Source organism: Uloborus diversus, chromosome 1 (assembly GCF_026930045.1).
Source record: "Uloborus diversus isolate 005 chromosome 1, Udiv.v.3.1, whole genome shotgun sequence".
Lineage (NCBI taxonomy): Eukaryota > Metazoa > Arthropoda > Arachnida > Araneae > Uloboridae > Uloborus > Uloborus diversus.
In genome coordinates this window covers 36,855,007-36,876,806 of record NC_072731.1, presented here as the reverse complement: position 1 = coordinate 36,876,806, position 21,800 = coordinate 36,855,007, and the positions used below count along the sequence as shown (strand labels likewise).

The 21,800-nt window shown below is 32.1% G+C and overlaps 1 protein-coding gene across 1 annotated transcript in view; it reads right to left on the bottom strand.

The window, feature by feature from the left end:
• Positions 1-389: 389 nt before the first annotated feature.
• The window catches only part of LOC129229364 (syntaxin-like), a 282,349-nt gene continuing 260,938 nt past the window's right edge, over positions 390-21,800 (bottom strand). The window contains exons 7-10 of the mRNA XM_054863657.1: positions 20,547-20,620; positions 18,384-18,521; positions 15,096-15,206; positions 390-485 (exon numbers count right to left, since the gene is read on the bottom strand). Of these exons, the coding sequence (XP_054719632.1) occupies positions 405-485; positions 15,096-15,206; positions 18,384-18,521; positions 20,547-20,620 (404 nt within the window). The 3' untranslated portion in view covers positions 390-404. The remainder of the gene's footprint in view (positions 486-15,095; positions 15,207-18,383; positions 18,522-20,546; positions 20,621-21,800) is intronic.

Sequence of the window (21,800 nt, the reverse complement as noted above, 5' to 3'; positions counted from 1 at the left end):
AATCAAGTCAGTATCAACAAAAGAAAATCATGTTTTTAACATAAATTGTACCTTACAATTTAGTCATTTATTAAAAACTATTGATCGAAATTGATGAATATAAAACTGTGAAAATGACCAAAAAATGCTATGAAAATGATGAGATCTCACAGAATGGAAAATGCAACAATGCCCGTACATTTTGAGATAAATATTTCACTTTCAAAACAGCTCCCTATACTTACATATACATTCAGAAATGTGGGATAGCACTACCTGTTAGTAATGGCACCTTTAGTGAACTAAGTTATTTTTCCCCTTTGCAACCAACTATTAGGGAAGAAAAAAAATTCAAAATTTACTTCCCTTAGAGTAAGGTTGCATTACTGAGTAAAATGGTGTAAGGTGCAGCAAGCTGTAGAAGGTTACATGCCAAACATTCCACCAAGAGTGGAAACCAGTACCACAACCAGGATAATCACACAAATCATGATCATGATCTTCTTCTGCAGGGGGGAAAAAATAAATCAAGTCATTAGAAAAAGTATCAGTATATTTATTCTCATAAAGAATTTTAGAAACATTTTGAACAATAAATTATAGACTAAAAATATTTTGAATGAAAAATGATCAAATAAGCTTTGTGCTACAATGCGATTAAAGTAAAAACAAACAACGTAATAAAGCACAAATTTTCAAGAAAATACAGGATATAGCTATTTCAAGGCTATGATGGAGTCTCTTCATCAGTGCACATGCTTCACAACCCAGCATTACAAAGCATTGTGAGACCTGTAGTTATTTGTCGTCTCTTGATGTGAATTGATATTGGTTTACAAATTTGGTAGATACTGGCGTCTACATGGTTGACGTTCAGTTTTCTCACGATTTCTGGTTATGTGGCAAGCTTTTTTGCACTGATGAAGAGGTTCCATTATAACCAGGGCCCGATTAAGACATCAAGGGGACAGGGCCTGATAAGAATGTCGAGGGGCTCTAGGCCAAACCCTTTTTCAGGACCCGTTTTCAAACATTACCATATTTTCCGTTAGGTAAAGCAATTTAAGCCATTAGCAAAAGTAATTTTAGCCATTTGGGGGCCCCTAAAGAGCAGGGGGCCCTAGGCCTAGTTGGCCTACTCAGTAATCAGGCCCTGCAAGGGGCCAAGGTCAAAGAATTTTTTGGGGATCCCGGTTTTCAAGCATAACAATTTTAGCCACCGACCAAAACAGTTTTTTGCCATTTGGGTGGCCCTAAATAGTGGGGGTCCTAGGTCACTGCTTAGTTGGCCAATTCAGTAATCAGGCCCTGATTATAAGCCTTGAAATAGCTATATGCTGTATTTTTTTGATAATTTCTGCTTTATTTATGTTGGTTTTCTCACTTCATAAACTTATAATTGGACAAATAATCCTTTCAGAATTCTAATATAAGAGGCTGTCCACAAATCATGTCACTTTAATTTCAAAAAATTTGGCCTCCTCTCTCCCTTTGTCACAAAGGTATGTTAGAATATGATAATGTCAGCAGTTTATTTGATGACATCAAAGTGAGTGTCCATAGGATGTTTTCATTAGTTTTTATCAACTAGTAGCTCCATTAGAATACGCCTGGTTTGTTACAGGTTAACTGGTTACTCTATTCGAACTTTCCCATGGTGTCACACTTCTTACCAATCAATTCCCTTTGTCACATGTCAGTTTTACATAAGCATGTTGTTATAGAAATGTGTGATGCCACACTTGTTATCTCCTCCCTCTCCCTTGTCACAATTCCTCATCCTCCCTCCTCAAAACGTGACATCATTGTGGATGGTCCATAAGAATCTGTTCACCGTTACTGTAGGAGCAAGATGCACTTGGTCTTCGCTTTCTCTTGTTTCAATTTAATATTTTAAAAAATTCTTTCACAACATTTTTTTTTTGCCAGAGAGAGTTCATTTTATTTAAAAGTTTAGACAGTATACATATAATTAAATCAAAACTTCTGCAGTTTTATCTTTAACTTGGCATTTTCCCACTTAAAATTTGTGTTTCATTTCACAAGATTCTCATGGGTTTTTCAATTATGTAATTATTTTTACTTTAGTGCAATAGTAAAATAACAAGCATGTTATTGATGCTCTTGCAATTCTATCTAACCAACTTAACAACATGATGTTACACATCTTGTACTCGGTTCAAAAGAATATTTTAAACAAAAAAAGATTTTACATTATTTTGGTTTAAAATCTTAAATGTTTGCCCTAAATGTATTCCAAAAAATTTTCATGCAAAAAGTATTAGAGTTTTTGTTTGAATAATTATTCGATAGTTGCAAACAAAAATGAGCAACACTTGGTAGTATTTTGAATTTGTAATTCATCAAAATTTGTATTTTTAGCAACTCTTAGTGCTATCAAACATAATTTTTTTCCAGCAATTGTAAAGTTGTTGGGGACTTACCCTTTTATTGCAGCTCGAGCATACCCCCACCTTTTAAATTTTAACTAACCTCATGATAGAATCTGCTAGTGTCTCCCACCTTTTCTTATAGGACTACACTGCAGTTTACAAGTCAAAGTTTAAAATGATGTTGCCTTTTTACAAAGTAGATTTTTTATAGGTTGTTTTTTTTTGTACTACACATGAAGCAGTTAGAGCATGAATCATCAACAAAGCATGTTTTTTAAAATCTTCGACTGTTTCATTACCAAAATACTTGTTATTTATTACCTTAACAAAAATTAAAAAAAAAAAAAAACATTAGTTAAGTATACATGAAATACACTGCCAGCTCAGTCATTTCCAGCCGAGGACTGCAGTTTCGTGCTTATCAGCACTCATCAGCCCGGCATAGGAAAGTGATTGAGCTGGAGGTGGAAAACCTCTTAAGGAAGCCAAAATGTGATGTGTGACAAAATTTAGTCCTCCTATATACATAGTAGAGTATGCAATTTAAAAAGCAATATACAGAATTCAAAAAAAAAAAAAAAAGCCGCCCATCACAGAGAAATGTTTTGCACTTCAAACATAGTAAGTGAATGTATAACTGTTAACTGAAAAAAGCTAAGCGTTTTACCAATAGTAAACATTTATAGTTACTCACAAATGTGGCTTAATATATGACCCATTCTGATGCCCTAATGACTGTGTGCATGACACAATGTTCTCATCAACTGCTTGCAGCATAATTGCATTAACTTTTCTGACAGTTAAAATTATTTTATCCTGATCTCAGAAATGTTCCAGTTACACAGCACTTTTCAGATATCTCTATACCCGAAAATACAAGAACTTGGATCTGGGGATCTTGGTGGATATTTCATGGGAAAGGTAGGGTGTATCGCTTGACTGAGAAATATTGTGCCGGGAAATGCTGTATCCGACACGCAGAGGTGAACCACCGTGCATGAAAATGGAGATATTTGTTTAGCTACAATCAGCATTATTGCAAAACTGTTATGCATATCTACATATCTAGCACAGCTCAGTAGCTGAACAAGTCACTAGTCCACTTGGAGTGAAATTCTTCCTGAAAGCATGGGCAGACCATAAAAAATGCAGTGCAGCCACCAAGGGCAGGTGGGGCCCATAGAAAACATTAGTTTTGGGGCCCCCTGATCTAAGGTTTGCCTCTCTCTGAATTAAACCAGCAAACATTGTGTTTCAGTAAACTGTATTATAGGCAGAGGGTTTATTATTTTTCTTTGATGTAAAACTAAAATGGCATAATTACAAAGAATAAAAACAATTAAGATAGTAAATTATTCCCAATATACATTTTTTCCTCAGAGTAAAACTAATTTTAAAACAATTTCCCCTGAAGAAGAGGGCTGAAGGATCTCTGAAACATTTGAAATTTCTATACAATGTATTGGACTTTAAAAACAATAATAAGTCTAAAAAGATATGAATTCATTTTCATTTTAAATATTTTATTTTAGAAAAGTCAATTAAACGTATAAGTATTGCAAAGCTTTTCATTTTCTTCTTTCAAGAAAGGTATGTTTGAAAAAAAAAGTATCCAATGAAATACAAAGAGTATATTTTGAATTTTAATTGTAAATGTGTAAATAAATATAATCATGTACAACAAAAGAGTAATAAATATTTCATTTCTTTAATACAATTTATCTGCAACATTTTACAAAAATCAAACAAAATATAAGAAAATCAATAATTTATAAAACACATTAAAATCATATATTTTTATATTGATGGTGAAACAAAACAAAACGTCGCTTTAATAAATAGAACATATTTTATATAAATATATAGTTTTTCAAATTTTCAATAAATCATAATTAAGATGACAATGAATAAAATGTGTTTTTTTCGAAAAGCAATTTACATAAGCCTACCAGCAACATATCACTAATAAACAAACAAAGAATGAAATAAAATCAAAACAAATATTTTTTTAATGAAGAGGAATGTATTTATCACAATTGAGAAAATAGTTATAAGATGACTTCTATTCAAATGTGCAACTGCTCAAGCAATGGTACAGTTTTGATTCTCAGTATTATGTGGTCTATAGGTTATGCAATAGGTTTGAAAATGTTTGTCCCAGTGTTTCTTTCAGACCTTTTGCTCCGGGGGGGGGGGGACTTTAAGAGTTTAGGGAGGGGCAAGGGCGTATTTAAGGGGGCGGTACTTTAAGAGTTTGGAGGGGGAAGGGCTTTGTTAAGGAGAGGAACATAACCACCCCCCACCCACCTCCAAGAAATGAATTCAAAATTACAAACTCTGAAGAATTTTATAACTTCAAATTGTGTGAAGTTACCTTCACATGTTTGGCTTGCCCGCAAATCCTCAAATAAATCCCTGTATGCGACCGTGGAAGGGACAGTATGAGTTTTAAAAAACACCCCCTGGTTCATTATTTCGTTCCCATAAAAATGTAACAGATCAAAAGACTGACTGTACTGCAAGATTACGAAAAACAAATTTTTATTGGAAAATACAAAAAAATAAAAAGTAAGCTTCTTAATCATTAAAATATAAACAAAATCACTCATTAAATAAATAAATAAAACTAAAGTTAAAAAAAAAAGGGTTATTAAAGAAATGTCCTTAATGTTTCGAATTGTAAAAATGGGTAATATTACTAAATTTGAATACAAGTTATTAATTGTCAAATAAGCACTCATGAGAAACTTTCAAAGAATTATTTTTTTTTTGCTTAAAATTAAAAAAATGTTATTAGGGTAATGTACTGGGCCCCAAATTAGTTTATATAGGGTTTCGATTGCATTGAAAACAGAGGTGTGTATGTTAGGACTATTTATTATCAAATAGATAGAAGTTTTGATTTAAAAGAAACATTATAGATGGAAGTTTATTTTTTTTAATAACTTCATTAAAATTAGTTTTGATAAAGTTGTCAAGCTAAGAAAACTTGGAGACTGATTTCTGGACACCCTTGTAAATTAAATATTGGAGTTCATTCTTTTATACAATTTTTAAAGAGAACAGTACAATACTATCATGTGTGATTATTGTAAGTAAATTTTTAAACAAAAGAAAAAATATATATATAATAAAAAACAAAAACTTCCTTCAAAATAATTCGTTTTTGACTGTGATTGCAAAGATGATCGCTAAAGACAGTAAAGACTTCTGCAGGGAGACTTAAACAAGTTCATACATTAGAGGGCTTCAAGTTCTAGATGGATTATGAAATAAATCTGTTCATCAGAGAAAATCTGAGTAGATTTTTCAAACGTTTTCTGAAAGTCTTGTGAGACTAAAAACTGTGGGATGACATAAAAGAGGGAGGGTAGTAAAAGATGGCGAATTTTTGGACATTTCTTTCGAAAAGAAGACATTGATGACACCATGTTTTTTGTCATATAAAAGAGAAACAAATTTAGGCATTATAGGCATTTCCATTACAGCCCACTAAAGATAACTCATAGCCCACTATCCCTTCCCCTCCATACAATGATCCTGATCCAGGAACAGGTCTGCACTGAGCCTGATCGGCGCCGTCGTGCAAAAGTCTTTTGAGCGTCTTTATGCAGTAATGTTCGAGTAATTTATAGTTAACACCTGGGGGGAGGTTCTGTAGACAAGTGTGATTTGGAATAAAATACGTTCGGCATTTAATTTATCAAAATCAAAACAATCTGTATTTTTTTTTTTTTTAATTTTGGAACACAGTGTACGTTTTAAATTTTTATATCAAAGATATTTCGAATAAAGACAGGATACAGTCCTGAATTTTATATAATTTCCTTTTTAATCTTTACATAGTAAAATAAGTGTAATCCAAAATTTTCTACGGGGAGATGGGGCAGTTGGCCTACTCCGGGGGGGGGGGGGGGGTTACCCCCCAGAAAGAAATGTCTGAAAGAACACTGGTCTGTCCCATGGAATGGTAAATTTAAATGGTTTTGGTATACATAATGTTTTAAAGAATATTACATTAATGTCCAACGGGTTTGCAACACATAAATTTGAAGTAATTAATTTACTAGATCAATATGTAGTTAAGTAGTAGCAGTAAATATTTAACAACTTCTCAGATTGAATTAATTTAGTAAACTTTCATTCAGATATTTTGCATGTAATTAATTTGATTATATGCAAAAATCAAAGCTAAAAGTGAATATTGATAACATTTTGAGAATAAGTGTTAAGTAAATGTATTTTTTAAAAGAAAAAAGATTCAAGAGTACATAGAATTTAAGAACCTAAAACATGAAAATCTTTTCATTTAAAAATTTTTCTTTTTAAGCTTTCGGTTTTTGAAAAATTAACTACATTAATATATCAAAGTTTCATTCATTTCGGAATAGATTCCTTTTCTCATAAACCAAGTTCAAGACCTTGACAAACTAAAACAAGGTACCACGCAATAAGGATGTTATTCAAATAAACCCTTGAAATAGGGAGTTTGTCGATTTTTCCTCATTTTGAGATAAGGGAGCAATAAGAAGCATATTCATTTCTGAAATCCATCTATTCCTCCATTGCTTATAGTCATAGAATATTACAACAAAAAAGAACATAATACTGGAGATCTGATAGAAAAAAAGTTGAAAAATGATATAGCTTTGGTTAATTTCATTTTACAAAAATGGTTGTAGGTCAACTGACAAGAGTATTTTCTAGCGAACCTTTACTATGAGTTGCTATTTAGAGTATTTGATAGCATAAATATATTTTTTTATGGCACTCCATCAAGGTTGTAATTGTTCCGAAATCGCAGGATATGTTTATATACAGTAAAACTTCGATATAACGTCACTGTCGGATCCGATTTTGTGGTGGCGTTATATCGAGTTTGGCGATATATCAAATTATAAAGTATAAGATTACAAATAATATTAAGAAATCTGATCAAATTGAAGCACGTTCTTATTTCTTTAAGCTTAAAAGGTAAAAAATTAATTTCAAAGCTCCAACATTAAGTATTTTATCTTAACTACTTGCTTTCTGGTCCAAAATACTGTTAAATTCTACTTTAAATTTTTTTTTTTGCTTAAAATAGCACTGTTCTTTTCTAATGCGAGAAGGCTGCTCATCATTTTTTAATCAGTCGCATATTTCTCACAGAATCTTCTTAATTTCCAAATGAAATGTTTCTTTTACATTTTTTGACTTTATATTATCTTCTACATTCTTAAGTTCTCCTTCAGATTAATCAGAATTTGAATAAAGAATTGCTAACTTAATTTCCTCGAGAGTCATATCTTCAAAAGTTGAAACTGATTTTTCGGCATTTGCTGCGGAAGATTTTGCAAAATAATCTATTTGTCAATGTTATTCTGAATCTCTTATTTGTACATTACTTTGCACTCTCTGTTTTTCACCTTCAACTAAATCTCCATATCTCCAGCTGTACAAGTTTCTGGAGTAATTTCATCCCATGAACCCATTTAGCTGAAAGTATTGTAAAGGCTGTGTAAAATTTAGGCTCTGGTGTAAAAAATGCAGTCGCATGTTAACAAAGCAATATACCCACTTTCCTGTTCAATCACTGATAGTGTTTTTCGGTAAAGTAGAGTAAACCACAAGTTTATTGCAAACAAACTCTCCACAGAGCGTTTTTGCCTGGAAATATTTTGGAGTACTCTACTTTTGAATAACTGGGAATGCTTATTACACTACAGATACTGAAGAGAATAGCAACAGTATTCCCAATTAAATAATGGTTGGCTTAGTGTAAAAAATCAGTCAAATTTTTGAACTTTTTTTGAGCACAGTATTGGTTTGCCTTATAACTAGTTGGCGCCTCAACAGTCAGATTACATCAAAGTTCCTATATGGAAGATTTAGTTAAAAACAATTATGGTGGTATAACGGGATTGATGCTTTAAAGGGTGGGCACTAAATCGGGGTTTGACTGTATATGTATATATACGAGGGATGGCCAATCTGTGCCACGCTGGAAAATTAAGAGTGGCTGTGAAGACGAATTTTTTTTCAAAAGTGAGGAAACAATATCGTTTTTAGAAACTTTATCAAATTTTAAAAACTCTAATCATATTCAAAGGAAGCATTTAAAATCAATCTTCTAATTGCATTATATTTAACGATAAATATAATGATGTCAAAATATAGTCAACACAAATTGCCTGAACTATAAATGATAATGGAAGTACTTTGATTTGAATGAAAACTGATACTACAGATTGTAGTTCAATATATTTGTTTGTAACAGAAATAATAATTTTGATATTGCAGAACTTGATTTGCGCCAACTAGCTTCAACTACAAAATAAGACATTTTTACAAAATTTAAGAAAAAAAAAACATTTAATTGAACTTAAGCAAGTAAAATGAACAAGATTAGATATTGTTTGCATAGATGGAAGGCCTTGTATGGTTAGCAGAATAAAAGATTTTGTTACACTCCTTGCTAATTATATGGGTAGAAGAGTTTTTAAGTAGAACAAGTGAACAAGTCCATCTAGAAGCTCTTTGTGCCAAGGACTAAAACTTGTTTTCTGTCATTGACCTTGTAATGCGTTGTCTTAACGAAATACAAGCTCTAGCTTGTATGGTGTTTGAGTTTTAAATAGACGAACTTTTCCTGTACTGAGCTTCTCGACTACTCAGATTTTCATAGAAAAAAATTTCCTATTTGAGTAAAAGTTACATAATCACCCTATAAATATCTTTTTTTTTCCAATTTTTTATATTTTTCAAAATGTTGAAAAAATTGAAAGTGGCATATGAGGACCCCTTTTTCTTCAAAACGTGGTACTCTTTCCAAAAAGGTTGGATACCCCTGATATATACAATCAACTCCCAATAAGTCAAAGCCTTATAACTCAAATATTCCAAAGTTTTCATGGCATTCCAAACCCTGGAGAATGTTGTGAGAATTACCCATAATTCAAGCTACCAACAACTGAAAGATTTTAAGCGGTCCCTTGGGACTTCGCGTTATTAAAAGCTGACTAAATTTTCAGTCCCAATTTAATTTCCGTTACATTGTTCAAATTCGTATATGTCATAAATCCTTGAAATTCTCGTTATACGGAACAAAATTTGCGGCCCTTTGAACTTGGAATGGAATTTCACTGAATAGATGTATGCACAGGGCGTGTGTGTGCATTAAACTAATGCTTGATTGTGTCATTTACAAACTCCTAGGTACACCACTGATTCAATATTCATCAAGAAAACAGGCAACAATTAACAGTCGAAATAATTGTCAAACATAATTGGAAAAAAAAAAAAACGATGACGTAAATATGGGGTGAGACTTATAAACCATCCCAAAATTTGCTAGAAGCACCTTATGCAGTTTTTAAGGAAACATAATCAGTCTTTTAAAAATTAGTGATATATATATATATATATATATATATATATTGTGGCATCGCTACAGGGGGGAGAGGGGGGTGGTTGGAACAGGGTGTCACGTGTTGACGGGGGGAAACTCAAAGTAGAATTGCTAGTTTTTGAAAATTATGAAGTGAAAATGCTTTTTTACCCCACACCATGTACCGAATACTGTATTCAGCATTAGGGTCATATTATCAATACTTAGACCAGGTAGTGACTTTTTTCTGCACCAAAAAAAAAAACTGAAATATATTTTCTTTCCATGTGTAACGGATTTTTTTCCGTATGTTTGGGGGGGGGGGAGCAGGGGGACCGTGACTCACCAGCCTGGATGTCACCCATACTAGGTACGTCACTGATACATATTTGTTTAAAAATTTTATGTTGGTGAAGTTATAGTAAGAATGATATTTACATGACAATAAAATTTGATTAGATGCAATATCACTTCAAATTCAAACAGAGGAAGTAGTTTTATTATGCAATGTTGATGCACTATGTAGCTTGAAGGTTTCTAAAGCAATTCAAGTTTAATACAATATTATTAGATATCGTTTTAAAGCATGGCACACGTTACAAAACCACTGACCACTGTTGAATTAAAAAATTAAGTAGCTAATGCCCATGTTCAGTCTTTATATACAAAGTAGAATTCGTAAGAGCATTCTTTTCAACATGAATATTCTATAAGCTACAAGTGTAAGAATATACAATTTTTGAAAAATATACAAAACATAACCGACAAAACAGAAAAGATGAAAAGTAGATTTAGTTAGTGGAATATTTTTAATGACTGGCAGTGTTTAAATAAGTATAAGTTGATTTAGAAAGATGTTTTTCAAAAATTAAAACAAGATTTTAAATGCTTTTGAAAGGGGAAATTATTCCTTTGCAGTATGTTTTACATTGGGGAAGCAGGAAATACTTTTTTTTTGTTGAAAAAAGTTATGTTTTAATCTTCAAGAAAAGAAAGAAAGCACATGACTGAAAAACAATATATTGACAAAATTAAGAGTGAAATATTTGAAACAGGAGTACACATGCATTTTAATGTTGAAATACAATTCATACTTCTTCATTAAAATGTGGTCAATATTTAAAATGAAAAGTAACAATATTTCAACAACTCATTGGAAGTACAATTTAGAATGAAATAGGTTAAACAAATTTTCTGTTTAATGATTTTTTTGAGGGGAACTAGAAATTTTGTGAAGTGGAAGACAGTACTTTTTCTTTTCTTTATTTGTTTTTCCTATTTATTTATTAGTTTTTTACTTTTCAAGGTTGAAATTTCTTTATTTTATGCCTAACACATTTCAATCAAAACTACTAGATGTTTAAAAAATACCAAGAAAAAGGGAAATCTATCTATTGAATGAATGTAGAATAAAAAATATATATATTTTGTTAATGATTTGCATTGATTTCATCATTTAAATTATTTACTTTAGATCTTTTAATAAATTCTTAGAATTTTTAATTGGTAGCATCTTTAAAAAACTTGAAGAAACATTTTTATATAATCTACTTTAAAATAAATTTCCTATTTTGAAAAGGTTTCTGAGGATATTGTGACACGGTATTCACAATGCCATTTCTTCATTCCTCATTTAAAAACAAAAATCTGTCTTTTAATTAAACTCTGTTAATTTTGGAGGGAATGAATGTCACATAAATCAACTTAATAAATATCCCTGATTTGAAAATTTGAATTTGTAAAATTAAGAACTTGACAAACAAAAATATATTACTAAAACATACTAGGCTAAAATATATACAATAAATATTTGTAATGACAATAAATATTAAATATATTTTAATAATTTTATCAGCATTGAAACAAATTTAAAACTTTGGTAAAAAACATCACATTAAATAACAAAATAGTTACATAAACGTACCATATTACATTTTTTTTTGTTGCAAAAATAATTTAAGAGGATACTGAGAGTACCTGCAAGTATGAATTATTTACAAAAAATCATCAGGCTCAATTTTATTTTGAAATATGGTAAAAAAGTCCCCGAGTTCTTTTGCCAAAGAACCTTGAGTAGATTCAAGATTTAAAAACCGCCAGCAGCATATATTATCACGATGATCAGGATTATTAAGATGATTATACCTGCTATAATCAGACAAATTTGTTTCTACAAAGGAATGAAAATATAAATCAAAACAAGGTGTAACAAATCATAAAATAAAACAACTTAAAACAAAATATTTCAACTGAATATGCGGAGAAGTAATATTTAAAAAAAATATTGTCGTCAGATGTTTACAAATAAATTTTATTTAAAGAACTGCTCAAATTTATTAAGAAAACTACATTGCAAAATTTTTAATTTAAATAAAAAATATGTTCCTCATGATCTCTGTATCTAGTACAAGTAATATCTTGCATTTGAATAAATAATTCATTTGAATTATGCAAGTACTTAGGAAATAATAGAAATTTATGAAAATAAAATATATTACAATTTAAAAAATTCATATTGCATGCATAGAATTGCAAACCTCATAAATTCTTTTTTGAAATTTATAAGTACTTTAATCTTGATTACGTAGTAAATGAACAGAAAAGAGTTAAAGCGTATTAAAATTTTAAAAACAATTTTCTCCATCAAAAAAAAAAAAAAAAAAAAAAGAAAAAAAAAAAACCTCTTTTAAGTGATGCACTAACTTCTATAAAGCTATTTAAAATGCATAATTTATCCACCTGTGGCAAGTTGAATTCTGCTGCCCGACAGATTAAACGATTCCATTTGTTAAAATAGGGGTGAGGAAAAACCGCTTAAAAACTTGCGGATTTAGTTTGCAGTGTTATTGCTTGTTTGGCGAACAGTATAATTTAGGTAAGAAGTAGCAAGTGGTACAGGATTCTCTGGCAAATAAAAGAATTGCAGGTGTAGCCCAACAACCCTGCGCTTAACAATTAATCTTCTTACTGATTGCTCTCCCTTGAAAGAAATGGACTTGCTTAAGGCCAAAGCTCAACTTCTCAGTGGTGGACAGTACTAAATAATTGTGTTTAGTAAACAACAAGATTATTTTTAGTAATTTTATTTTTTAGAAACAGTTATACTATATTTTAAAGAAGAACACTTGTTCTTAAGTTCTTACATTGAAAATAAACTAGATAATGTTACATAAACTGCGATAAAATGATGCACCTTCAGTTGAAATATTAGTTAAAAAAGGAATGAGTAATAAAATATAACACATGCAAACTCAAAAAAAGGAAAAGATCTCTTTTTTTGTAAATGAGTACAGGTAAAACACAATGAAATAAATAAATGAAACAAAGTAACCACTTTTTGATTCATTGCAATTATTTTTGCATTTAAAACATAAAGAAATTCCTCACTTAATCAATAAAATTATTGCCTAACAGTGCAAAATCAAAATTAGTTAATAAATTTTTGTGTCCTATTGGAAGGCTGTGTTGGTGCAAAGTCTGTTAAATATTTATACATGGAGTGTGTTTGTGTTTGATGGGAGATTTTTACTGCAGCTATATTAGTAACACTAAAGCTAAAGCACTAAAAGAATTGAAGCTATATATTTATATTAGTAAAAATCTCACACGCTATTGTCATCAAAATATCGAATTAAAGCTCACATAAGCGATGTACAGTAGACAATATGAGAAAATGAATGTATGGGATCATTTTGGAGAAGCATATCAAAATGATTTTATTCAAGAAAATATAATTTGATCAATTCACACTAGAAATATATTTTCTACACAAAAAAAAAAAAAAAAAAAAAACACCAATTTTATTATGTACTTTAAAAACAGTTTTCTACTCATATTGTTGTGTTTTTATCTGTATCACTTTTATATTTTAAAATCTAGTTTATAAACTGCTAATATAAGTGCTTGTGTAAAAACTTTTTTAATACTCATATTGTTTGATTAGAATATGCAATTTAAAGAGAGAGATATTGTCAAGTGCTTATTCCTTTTAAATGATATATTTGAATACATCATTTGGTTTTTACTTTACAAATTAAAAACGACAGGTTACAAAGTTTTTGAAGAAGTTTGTTAACAAAAGTTTTTGAGTGAATTCTCCTGTTATAATTCTGTAGTATTTATTAACTATAAAGCAATTAGAGAATCATTTTTCCAGATATTTCTTGGTTATGATCGATTGCATTATCATTCTACAATATTTTCTGAATATTAAATGAACTGAATAAATCATTTTTTTCTTATCAGTTGTGAAAATAAAAAATCATCTTTTTTTAAAAAATGTCAATCTTATTTAAAACAATGTCAATACTTCATTTCTTTCAGTATTTGAACTGGAAAATTTTTAATTCTCTCATTAAGTTGAATGGTAGAAAATGTTAGATTCATAAAGCAAAGAATTAAGAGAATTGTATATACAGTCGAACCTCCATATATCGAACTTCCACATATCAAAATTTTCTATATATCGAAATCCCAGCAAATTTCTTTGTTCATTACATAGAAAAATTGTTTCTATATATCGAAAAAATCTCTATATATCGAAAAAATCTCTATATATCGAAAAAAAATTTCGAGACATTCGTAGATTTTTTTCCACTTCAGACTGTTTGTCTCATGAAAAATGAAAATTAGGGGAGAAAATTATGTTCACTAAAGGTTGCTAAGAAACTCATAAGAAATCTGGGTTTGAGGGGGTGTAGATAGGTCGTTGTTCCGTTCTGGAGTTCTTAAATTCCCTCAAGATTATTTCAAATCTAAGTTGTAACCAGTAACACTGTAAAATCAGTTTCAAGTTATCCCTTTTGTCTGTTGATTATCTCTTTTAGCCTTTTCAGCTTCAGTAAAAATCATTCAAGTTAAGTAGCTTGATTTTTTACTTTTCTCTCGATTACACTGTCAAAACGAAACCCCCGTAATGTTGCGAATCAAGTTAATTGCCGAAGAATGACGATGTATGACGGCGCAAAAGTGTAATTTCTGTTATTTTTTTATTTTTCAACTTTTATTTAATCCGATGCTCATATAAATTAGAAATTGGGCTTTATACATGAAAATTTGCTTTAATTTTAGTGTTTTAGGAGATTTATACGATAAAATAAGATCGTTTCTATGTATCGAAATTTCTATATATCGAATTTTTTTCCGGAAATTTGCTACTTCGATATATGGAGGTGCGAACTGTATTCATAAAATAGTTTCCAACAAGGTTTTTTTTTCATACTTCTACCAGTAAAAGTACAAAATTTTCCCTTATCGTGGACTTTGTTATGGAGCAATATTGTTGCAGTTTTCAAGGATATGTATTCATGAAGCAGAAATTCAATGAGATGTGCATTAAAAACAAAAAAACTTACTCTTCGAGCTTTACTCTGATAAGCAAGAGCCTTTTTAGTATCTTGAACTGCTGTCTCGATATAATCTCTAGCATGTTCACAATGATATTCAATCCTGTCAATCATTTCTCCCTGCATTGAAACAAAGAACATTTAGTATTTTCTTTCAAGAAAAAATAAAAGCATCATTTCCAGCTGTTTTATGCTTTGTTTTGTATGCAACTCCAACTGCTACAAGATATGAATTTAAACATTCAAAAAAGTAATGTAGTTCAACCCTTTTAGGCCCTCGTCTAGAATAGTGTACACTAAATCTCTCTGCATTTTAGTGCATCTGAAATATTTTTCTGTAATATTACAGAAATTTATTCTCCATTCCAGAATTATTTAAATACAGGGGAAGCATAAAAGAATATCCTGGTTTTAAAAATTTATATTTCATAACTTATTACTTACCACTATAAATCATACATAAAAATAAACTGTGAAAGTTTTTTTTTTTTTTATGCGTGTGTAACTACTCAAATGTGCACGTTATGCACTAGCGCAGCCAGAAATTCCTTCTGGAAGAGATTTTTTGGTTACAGCAGTCCTAAAATAGTGTATTAACTACTGAATTTGGGTTAGAAATAATGTTAAAACCAATAACTCAGGGTGGAGGGTTTTATCCAAGAACCCCCCACCTCGCTGACCCACTGGCATTCCGTAATGCTGGATTGGCTGTTCAGGTGATGATGATTTACCCTTTGCGCGTTGGCCAGCCAAATCCCCAAACCTAACCCCATGTGAGTTTTTATGAGGTTTTGTCAAAGACAGTATTTATACACCACCATTGCCGACAAGATTGCAAGTATTGAAAGATTGTCTGTGTGTAGCATTACAAAAAATTGAGAGTGAAACACTCCAAAATGTAAAAAATAGATGTGTGTTGCATTACGAAAGGCACACACATTGACATTTGTGAGTGAAAAGAAAAAAACAAAAACTTTCACAGTTTATCTTTATTTTTATGTATCATTTATAGTGCTAAGTGTAATAGATTATGAGCTATAAATTTTTAAATCTGGGATATTCTTTTATGCTAACCCTGTATTTAAAAGGTATTTATTTTTCTATATGTACAAAATTAGCATAAAATAAATCTTTCTTCTAAAATCATTAAAAAATTCCCTATAAGCATCATAACATCAATTTTCCTATAAAAAATGGTCCTTAATGGTTAAACATTCAAGAAGTAACAAATAGTCATTAGAAACTCTGACTCACCACAAAATAGGGTGGCAAGATAACGACAGAGGAGCAAATTCCAAAGATAACACAAAAAAGATTGAAAAGGAACAGAGATCAAAACAAAAAGGCATTTAAATCACTTTTATTGAGTACAATTCCTACACATTAGTTAGAATTTTGGCACCAGTACTCATACATTTTTACAAACAAGTAAGCTAAAATGTTTTTGTTTTGAAACTTTTTTCAGCAATTAAAGTTTTTCCTAACGGCATTTTGTCACACAGATATTAATTAAAACAAAATTCAATTCAACACTTGCTGATCATAATTTACATATATCCTTTCAACAGCTGTCTTGACTTTTCCTCATTCCAAGCATTATATACACACTCTATAACAAAAAAAATCGAGGCACCAAGAAGCAATGATCCAATTGAGACGACAATTAGTGGATAAGAAGACAATGCACACAATAGGAAAAGATTAAATTCTCAAAACAATTGAATAATTTATGTCAGAATTACAGTAACAAGTTTAATGAGATATTGACTCACATCTAGCCTGGATTCAAGCTGAAGCACGGCGTGACAAACACTGATAAAGCTCCCAGAGGGTGCCCTGCGGTATTTCCAGCCAAATTCACCCCAACTGTCGGACGAGGTTATCAACAATCCTTGCCAGATGCAATCGCCATCTCATCATATCCCAGACATGCTCAATGGGAGAGAGATCTGGTGATCTGGCAGGCCACGGAAGAGTTTGACAAGCTTGCAGACAGTTCATAGCAAAATGTGGCGTATGTTATCTGGCATTGTCCTGCTGAAAGCCAGCCGAGGGTACTGCAAAAAGAACAGCAGCAAGACAGGTCTTAGGATGTCGTCGAAGTACCACTGTGCAGTAAGTGTACCTCTAATTATGACCCAAAGGGGTCCAGTTATCAAAGGAAATGGCACCCCAGACCATAATGCCTTGTTGAGGGTCAGCGTGGCGTGCAAAAGAAAAACCAGGATCCCCCCTCTGCCCTGGGGTGTCTCCAAACACTTTTTCCATAATTGTCATGACACAGTTGGAAGCGGGATTCGTCGCTAAAGACTATACATCCCCAGTCGGCACCATTCCAACCTGATCGAGCCATGCACCACTGTAATCTGGCTTGGCAGTGTGTAAACGTCAGTGGCAGGTGGCGTAACGGTCGGCACGAGCGTAGATTTCCCTGTCCCAACCGTCTGTAAATAGTCATGATGGACACTGGTGTTTGTGTTGAACCTCTGATGGTTCATAGAAATGAAGAAAATGTTGCGACAGCTGATCGGACAATCACTCTGTTATCACTATCTGTTGTGACCCTAGTTTGACCACTACCATCCTGACGCTGAACTCTGCCATTTTCCACACATCCTTGCCAGCATCTTCAAATCGCCTCATCGCTTCGACTTAAATGACGAGCGATTCTTTGATTTGATCAACCGGCCTCTTTCAATCCAATGATACAACCTCTTTTAGACTCTGACAGTTGCTCATAATGAGCACGAACCAAGCGGCGAGGCATTTTTAAGTTGTTGAAAGGTAATCCGAATCGCAATCAAACCGAACGTTTTAACAACTGTTGAAGAACTGCTCTTTAAATACATCTGCTGGATGCGCAGTTTCGATGCACTAGAGATCCAACTATTCATTCATTGGACACCAAATTTTAATCATTTGTATATCTGGTCAAAACACTCATGCATACAAAATTTTAAAGCAATCGGATGACTGCTTTTTAGTGCGTCGATTTTTTTGCTATAGAGTGTATATAAAAAAAAATAAAAAAAAGAATTCTCAAAAGAATGAATAATCAGCAAAGTGTGTATTCTATCATTGGATAATAAGGACGTTAAAGTAAGCATGAAAATAATTTTATTGAAATTAACTTTAAATAACACGCAGTTTTACAACGGAATTTCTCCCAAAAGCTTGGTATTTGCATAACTGCAATCAACATTCCAATTTTATGTTACTTCTTTCCGAAAAATTGAAAAAAATACTGTTTATATATGTAAATCAATAAATATGATGAAAGAAATGAAAGATCCATACCTGACTTTCAACTAACATTGCCATATCCATAAACATGTCATGTAGCTCCCTAATACTGTTCTCTAACTTGATGATATCAGCATGCCTGGCTTCAATATCAGCAAGGGTCTGTTTCGCTTGTTGTGTTTCCATGATGATCTGGATGATAAAAATAAAGGAAAAAGTTGTTCAATGATTTATTTTCTAAATAAGCTAAACATATCTCTTATTTAAAAATACAGTAAAAATGTATTTAAAATCTTTACAGAATGTCCATCGGTAATTTTCAGTCATTATTTTTTCAGAAACCACACCCTATTCTAAGAAACCAAATAACATTTGAAACCTTTGTCAGACTTTGTCAAAAATAGTTTATGTTTTACTTTCCTTTTATTTACTTTTATAAAACCAGGTCTTTTAAACCTCAGCTTTATTTCATCATACCTTAGAATCATAACAAATACAAATTTCTTTCAAAAATTGGATTATACTTCTTCAATATATCGAGTGATTGCTAGGAATCACAAGGAGTATTGATACAGTCAACTCTCAATAACTCAAAGTCCCAAGGGACCGGCTAAAAAGTTCGAGTTATGGAAAGTTTCCAGAACAGTCTCAAGAGTTTGGGACCCGATGAAAACTTCCAGATAAAAGAATATTCGAGTTATAAGCTTCGAGTTTATCGAGATTTGACTGTACTAGGGGAAACTATTTTTTCTTTTTAATGGCCTCAACTCTCAAATCGCTAATGCTATTAAGTTTATATTGTTGCTTAAAAACAAATATTTTGTTTCCAGCTAGAATACTTGCACTTTTTCAATACTCTTTGTGTTTCTCCCAAAGGCAACACAGTTCTTCAATTTCCTGCAGAGAAAAAGCTTCTCCTACTACTTTCCCTCTCTGAAGAAAGTTCCTCAACCACTTTTTCTTACTACTCTCTGTACAGTTATTGAGAGTCTTCAGTTGCCAGCTCATTTTTGTGATCTTCAAACTAAGTACTCCTGTAACTTAAGCTGTCTGAATTGCAGAGGAACTTATAGATGAGGAGATGAGTTTTGCTGGAAAAAGTTGGATGAATAACAAGCTGTACAAGAAGAGAGGTAGATGAATGGCAGCACTTGCACTGTATTTAAATTAATGAATGGGCCCGGACTGGCACACGGGCAGATCCAGAAATTAGTCAAGGAGGGGGTGGTTGATTTTTAACTTACCTTTTACTACGTATCTGAACTGTACATACTTGAGGGGGGGGGGGAGGCTGCCACATCAGTTAATGAAACACATTATAAAATATAGAGATTTATCCAAGGAGGGCCCTGAATCTATTCCGTTTCTTTTCCGTTGAAAGAGATGTTTGAAAATTGCGTTTAAGAACTTTAATTTCATAATTAAGGGGAATGTTTCAAAACCCCCTCCGCCTAACATGATCAAAGGTCGTCTAAAATTGTGCTTTTTTATAACTCCAGTTTTGAAAAATTACCGGAGGAAAGTCACTGAACCCATTCCTTCTCCTAATAACACTACCTGAGATGTCTAAAATCGCATCTTTAAGATTTAAAATTTTCAAAATACTCGGGGAAAGGCCTCCAAATTCCTCCTCCTTACATAACTAAAGAACGTCTGAAATTCTGAAAAGTTTCCGGAAGGAAGATTCGAAACCCATTCCTTTCCTTAGCGTTGTAACAGATGGCCTCTACTTGCGTTTTAGAACTTCAATTTCGAAAAATTGCAGGTGCAGGGTCCCTCAAGGGAGGGGACTTTCCCTTGTATCCATCCTTGCAGATTGGGGTCCCCCATAACAATGGCTGCCTGGCGAGAGCTCGACAAGCCACCGCCGCGCAGAGAACAACATATCCCATGAGTCCACGCGGCAAGTGAAGAAAAGAGCAGAGAGAACAAGGGGCGAGGGAAAGCGACTGGAATAACTTCCCGAAGAAATAACGCAATATAAAATGTAGCAGTTCATACCTAATTTCATAATTGTATAAACAGCTTCTGTATATAAGTCTTAATGTCCAAAGTAAATATCTGTAAAATAATTAATATCTACCTACTTATAATAATTATTATTTTCAATTCATTACTTAAATATTATTCACACAGGCATCCTCACACATAGTATTTAGTAAAGACATGGCATACATTTTATTACATGGTCAGCAAAAGCTTAAACATAGAACTTACTCCTTGTGTAAAAATTGCAGGATTTCCACTTTCTAACATTTCTTCTAATTCGTCATTTGTGGTAACTTTTCCAGCTAAAAGTTTAGAAAGTACAGCATGAAATGAAGTTTCATATTAATATGCGTATTTAACAAATGTAACTTTAAATTTCTCTAATTTAAAAATCTAAATAATGTTCTCCTAATTTATTCTGTACATTAAAAAAATATTACACAACTGTATAAGACAGTCAAATATTATTTTAACGAAGTTGAAGGGACCAAAGAAAACATTTTGCTGCGGCAAAATTTTGCTATATCGAAATTATGGTGACCTTATGTTAATAAATTTGGGAGTGGATATCAAGAGTTTTCGTCAACCCAGAATTTTTGCTAAGATGGGATTCAACTGTATACAGCTTGTTTTCATTAGATTAATATTCAACAAAATTAATTAGAATTACTCCCTTTTGGATTATCATGTTGCAGAATGGTTTCAAACAAGCTCCGAGCACCCCGGTACAAAATAAGTTGGACAAAAAATTGCACCATTCCCTGTGTCTCTCAAGGAGTTTTCAGTTCATGGAAATTGGGTCAAAAGGTCCAACGAAATGGCGTGAGAAGGAGGCGAAATGTTTTAGAACGTTTTTTGGGCTTTTAAGGATTTAACTTTTCTGACACCCCTGGCTTTAGAATGAAAGTGACAGCAGATAAGTTTCTCTGGATCATTCCTAACCTCTGAGAGAAATAATGAAGGGTGTGATAAATTTTTAGAAACATTCTTAGAGTTGTTTCGAGACCAGGGCCGGATTTAGGGGAGGGCAGGCAGGGCTACTGCCTTTGGGCCTCCACAACAAAGGGGCCCCCACAATAAAATTTTTACAAAATATCCTAACTTTCATGGGTCAAAAAAATCAAAAATATCGGAGATATGCATATATATCAAATTATTCGGATATATATCAAAGTATCGGATATTTTCGAAAATATGATGATCTTTTTGAACCCTGATTAGGGGCCTATACTCCTTCGTTGCCCCAGGGCCTCCACACTTAAAAATCCGGCCCTGTTCGAGACAATTAACTGCTGTTTTTTCAAAAAAATTATATTTGACTTTGAAAAATATTTGACACAACAAGGTTTTGATAAAAACTCTTTGACATAAGAATGAGAAATAACATTAGATTAAATGCGCAAAATCAAGTGGAAATGTTTTTTTCATCACATCAAGGTTTTCGAGATATCGAGAGTATACTGTATAAGTACACCAAACATT